The sequence below is a fragment of the Notothenia coriiceps genome, unplaced genomic scaffold (assembly GCF_000735185.1).
Source record: "Notothenia coriiceps isolate Sejong01 unplaced genomic scaffold, NC01 NC01_scaffold00037244, whole genome shotgun sequence".
In the NCBI taxonomy this organism is placed as follows: domain Eukaryota; kingdom Metazoa; phylum Chordata; class Actinopteri; order Perciformes; family Nototheniidae; genus Notothenia; species Notothenia coriiceps.
The window spans coordinates 13,808,966-13,814,203 of record NW_011369945.1 but is presented as its reverse complement, the minus strand read 5'-3'; the positions used below and the strand labels follow the sequence as shown (position 1 = coordinate 13,814,203).

Genomic DNA, 5,238 nt, shown 5'->3' with positions numbered 1-5,238 from the left:
TAATGTAATGTAATGTTATCAATTAACAACAGGAGGGGTCACAGACATAAGACCAGCTGTTAAATAAAGCTCTTCTGACCTTAGCTGGCATGTGGGTATATATATTAATGCTGCCCATTATGGGCACAAGCAATTTTCACCCATTTATTAATTATATGTTTTAAATTTGAGTGTTTCCTATCCCCTAAACCTCCATGGATGTACACAGTATACTGGCAACTTCTTATTATGGGAAATACGAAAACGTCTTTTAAAACTACAACTCCCAGTAGAGACGTGCCATAGATAGAGAACATGTTGCGAAACACAATATCGATAGCAGCGACCCTAGCAACAAGTAACAAGTAGTTAATAATAATAAAAGACATTAAGAAAAAGGCATTTTAAAAAGTCATTAAAAAGCAACACAATCTACCTGCATTGCATTACTCTAAACGTGTAATAACGTGCTTTTAACCAGTAGGTGGTTTGGGTTAAAAAGCTGTCAAGTTTACAGTGTTAACAAAATAAAATATACTGCTGTTTCTGGTTTAGTTTACGACGGATATATTTAGTTATTGTTTTGATATTTGTAACACAAAAGCGATGGAAAAAACCCACAGCAACACAGAAAAGATGGTCTTAACATGACCCAGCGGTCTAGTAGTTAATAAAAAACAATAATATCAAAACAAAATATTACTGTTAACTTTATTGTGAAATTCAAACTGAACGGTAAAAGAATAGTTTCCGGTCTATTCTGAGCCCAATCTCTGTAGATAAATAAAAATAAAGAACTACAACAGATGTGTAATAATAATGCTGCCGAACCATTTATTACAATGCATTCATGTGATGACTTTCAAAGAGTAAAGCAAGCACTGCTGAATAAAGTATGATTTTATCTTTTACGAAACGTTTTTTTCATTGGAATGCAGTTGGAGGTCAACCAATCACAGAGCTTGAGAACTAATCACGGGGTTTGTCAAACAGAGCAGATGGTGTAGTCCTAAATGATAGCTGGGGATTCTGGGTAGTGTAGTGTCTTCTGCCATCCTTTACTCCGAAAAAATATTTGTTTCTCCGAATCGAAGGAGAAAAATAAAAAAGCATTGCACACAATTTAAACCAATCAATGTTGTGTAATTAACAAGGATAATCTGGTGTTTTTTAGTCGATGAGTAGTGCAGATATCACTGTAAAATCAATAGACAGTAAGGGGAATACCTTTTTCCGGGTGTACAATTCTCCGTTATCCAATGGGAATGGACGCTCACATTGCCTTTAAGGGCAGCCGACACAAACGAATGCCGTGCTTCCATGAGCGTCAAAACACGCCGCAGATGGGAATACATTGCAATCAGTTGAAAGCTATTTGCGTCCCTTTATGAAGCTGAAGGAGCCTAGGAGCGTCACAACTGCACGCCACGGGACCCTGACCAAACGTCGCTCCTGGACGATTATGGAGTGAGAGTGTGTTGGTTTATTGACTGGTAGTCATTTAGCATTCATAAACCCACAATGACCAAACAAACCCTAAGCATGAAGTTTGTCGATCATGCAGTTAAGATCGCTCTTTGCTCCTCGACCCTCCAAGACAAGGACAAGTGGACAACATAACAATCTTCCAGACCTTTCATTTGTAGCTGTTACTCATTAATTATATTAGAAATGATGAACATCTCATATGGAGAGATGAGAACCTCGGCCTCGTGTTCATTAAAGATTGAATATTTTTTCAAAAAAAGAGCCTAAACAGGTTCAGTGCAGTAAGTCATTCTGCAGGATATATGAGGTGTTTTGCACTTTGTGGTTTTGTTAATTTTGTTAGGTGTTTTGAGAAAATTAGCCATGTTTTCAAAAAGACGTGTAAGCAATTGAAAAAAACTGTAGTGTGTTATAGTCAGCAGCCAAACATATTACTAAAACATTACTTATTTTACTGAGCCCAGCTTTGTCAAAGCTGACATACCAACACATCACACCTTCTTTATTTAACATTTAGAAATATATATGTTATAGTGTGACTGTAACAGATGCCTTTTACCACCAGCTGATAGGGTAAGGGTGTGAGAAGATGACCTTTATTAGTCCCCCAAGGGGGATATTCAATTTTTTTGTAAATGTTAGAGTAAGCATTTGAATTAAGCATGACACTGAAAAATAAGAACAGACAAGCCACATTATAGCATTTAGCAGCTTAATGACTAGTATTAAGCAGAAGCAGTTGTTTTCTTTTTAACAATTACAACAATACAGGTCTAAAACGTCTCTTAGTAATTGGACAAAGAAAATATACCACATTGCCTGTTCTACTCTTCATTTTCCGAATGCCAGGAAGTATTCTTGCCTCGCTTCTGAAGCAAGTGACTCGGAAGGCATGTGCTACCAAGCAAGTGTACTCGACATTGAGAAACACCCAGTAAACTCACTTCCTGTTAAAATGTAATTGATAAGATGGTTCTGTACATCTGGCAATCACACATAAGCCCAAGAAAAGAAAAGCTAAACACCCAAGGAGTATTTTAGTTCAACATAAGCAAAGATTGTTAAAAAAAACTTTTTTGGTATGGTCTCTGCTGTATTTACTCTTTCTATAAATAGTTTTCAGCGGAATTATTAGTGTTTATATCAACAATTAACAGAAACGATTTGAGAGTTTCTTAGTATTTTTTATTTCTTGTATTTGTTTAGTTTCAGTGACATAACATTTGTATTTCCTTATTACTTTCAAACATAGATTGTGAATTCTCTCAGTGACCAACAACACATGAAAAAGTACCCCAGATACACACCATCTACCGTCTTTTATCAAATAGCAACTCTCCATATCACCAGAATAACTATCATTACCAGAAGAGCCCCCAGCACTACAGCCACAAAACGCTTCTGCCTGCGTTGTACAAGGACTACAGAGATTATTATTAACAGCAATATGTATGCTAACATCATCCAAGCACTCCATGTATACAAGTATCTTAAATAAACTTCAACATATCTTTTTAATTGCTTTTGATTCAATATACAATTCAAATCCCTTCTTGGTGCTTTGGTGCTCTGTAGCTTGTAGACCACACTGCACCATGGGTCGTTTGTCAGGACATCAGTGACTTTGAAGACCTCATAAGGAGGAATGAGAACCTGTCCCTTTTGTTTTGTAGCAGAGTAATGTGTTATATCAGCACCAAAGCATGAGTAGATCTCAAAACAAGAAACATTGCCATTAAAGTCAAAAGACTGCTTGCTTGAAGCTGCCCAGGTAAAAGCACCAAAACGCATGTTAGTGTTGATGACATTGTGGTCAAACAGTTCCCATGTCCTGTGATATGTGGTTCTGCACAATGTCTGGTTTTCACGCAGAACTTGAATTGCATCAGTGAGGAAGAAGTAGAAATAGTGGAACCTAAATGTATATGTGCTGTACTTGTGTTTCCCTGTTTTCACTGCTTGGTTAAAGACGTGTTGTATATATTTCAGCTTTGTGTACATGTAAAGTACTATGGCATGGTCTTCTTTCAGCTGTGTGTGGACAGGTTTCTTTGCACTGCTTTCAACTAAAGCCCAGGCAATGCTGAAGTTTCTATTGTAGTGCCACTCAAACACGCCAAACAGGTCGATCACTGAGGCTGTTTGAGACCGGCAACCCTCATACATGTCGTCAATGGAATCCGTAGCCATATCCAGAGGCAAAGCAACACTTTTCTGCAGGGACAGATAAGAAAAGCCACAGTGAGCAACAGTTACAGAAGGCTTTAGAATATATAGTGTACATCTTCTGACACAAGAGACAGGTCAAATGTGAATGTATTGCTGCATGTAAAATGAAGAACTGTCCTCCCACCTCAGCAGGATTCTGAGGCCACCAGATGAGTAGAAATGGGTCATAGATTAATAAAAGTGCCACCGCCAAAAGCAAACAAAGGGTTGCCAAGCTTTTGTTTGACCTCAGCTTGCACACTGGTCCACAGCTGCCAAGCGTCATATCTAAATGAAAAACACAACCTCTTACTTCCTGAAAAATTGCTCTTAATACCAAAGAAAAAAAGTGTTTTCTAATTCTTCCACATTGTTTGCATTCACATTGATCCAGTTCGTTTGCTTAAATCTGTAAGTTAAAGTACAAACTTCGCTGACATGAAAGAGATAAACAATAAACCATAACCAGGACCAATATGATGAGTCCCAGACCATCATAATACCATTATATTCTCCACCAACAATATAACACCTGATTGTTTTTGACTTACTTTTCTCCTGCCGAGGGCTTTCCACAGCAGCATGATATTCTTTAGAAAAAGGGTGGAGCCATTGCTGTTTGTCGGCAATCCTGTTAGTTCCACCTAACAGGATGTATATGGGATTAGTTTTGTATCATAAAGATAAAGCAACACTTTCTCAGAATAAAGCAAAACTATGAGTTTAAAAGAAAAAAAAAATGAGTCAAGCAAAATAAAATAAATTAAAAAAAATTAAACTATAAGTTGCAAACAAATCATTTGTGTAATCATGTAAACTATAAGTATTTTTTCTTTGTTTTAACATAGGTTTTTGTTTACAGTTCTTGTTTCTTCTTTCTCAATGATCAGACTTTTGCTCTCGCTGCAGCTTTCTCTTTTGCGCTCCCTCATTTTTTGTTTGAGATTCTGACACAAACCTCCCAGGTGGGCGGGACTTTCAGGGGTGCGTCCCCATTGGCTACTCAGTTTTTGAGTGACAGCCCAGTCCTCCAGCGATTGTGCAGGCAGCTGCGGTGCGGTGGCTGCCTGAGCGTGGATAGAACACCCCCAGAAGAACCAGTATTTCAATTATTATAATACTACAAGTGAAAATATATGTAAGTATTGATCATTTGTGTTGTTTGTGCTGTACTATACGGTCTGTTTCTTTATTGTGGTAAGTGAGAAGTAAAGCTGTGCTATGAAAGTTAGCTTTTGCTACCTTTAGATCCATAACAATGCAAGCTAAGTAGCCTAACAGTTAGCTACAAAGCTAGTAGTGAGTGAGCGTTCAGACACCGGCGCACACACTCAAACTGACTCGTGTGCCTGACTCTACCGACAGGCTTTCATGATTCTGTTTAAATATGCAAGTATAAGCCATGATAGCTTATTTTATTAACACGCTAATTTGATATGCAAATCAATGGAGGCTGAGTTAACTTTGTAGGAAAACTGTTGCGTGAGACATTATATTCAGCATAAGTGTCCACGTTTGCAGTCAACCAAAGTAGCTTGTAAGTATGCTAACGGACAGAAAAAA

General features: G+C 37.7%; 1 protein-coding gene across 1 annotated transcript; it reads right to left on the bottom strand.

Moving 5' to 3' along the window:
• Window positions 1–2,647: 2,647 nt before the first annotated feature.
• LOC104964772 (ecto-ADP-ribosyltransferase 4-like) lies at window positions 2,648–4,276 on the bottom strand. Its single transcript, XM_010793636.1, has 3 exons — window positions 4,227–4,276; window positions 3,821–3,963; window positions 2,648–3,681 (listed from the first exon to the last, which is right to left on the bottom strand). The coding sequence occupies exons 2-3, from the start codon at window positions 3,959–3,961 to the stop codon at window positions 2,791–2,793; spliced, it is 1,032 nt and encodes a 343-aa protein (XP_010791938.1). The 5' UTR covers window positions 3,962–3,963; window positions 4,227–4,276; the 3' UTR covers window positions 2,648–2,790.
• Window positions 4,277–5,238: the final 962 nt, after the last annotated feature.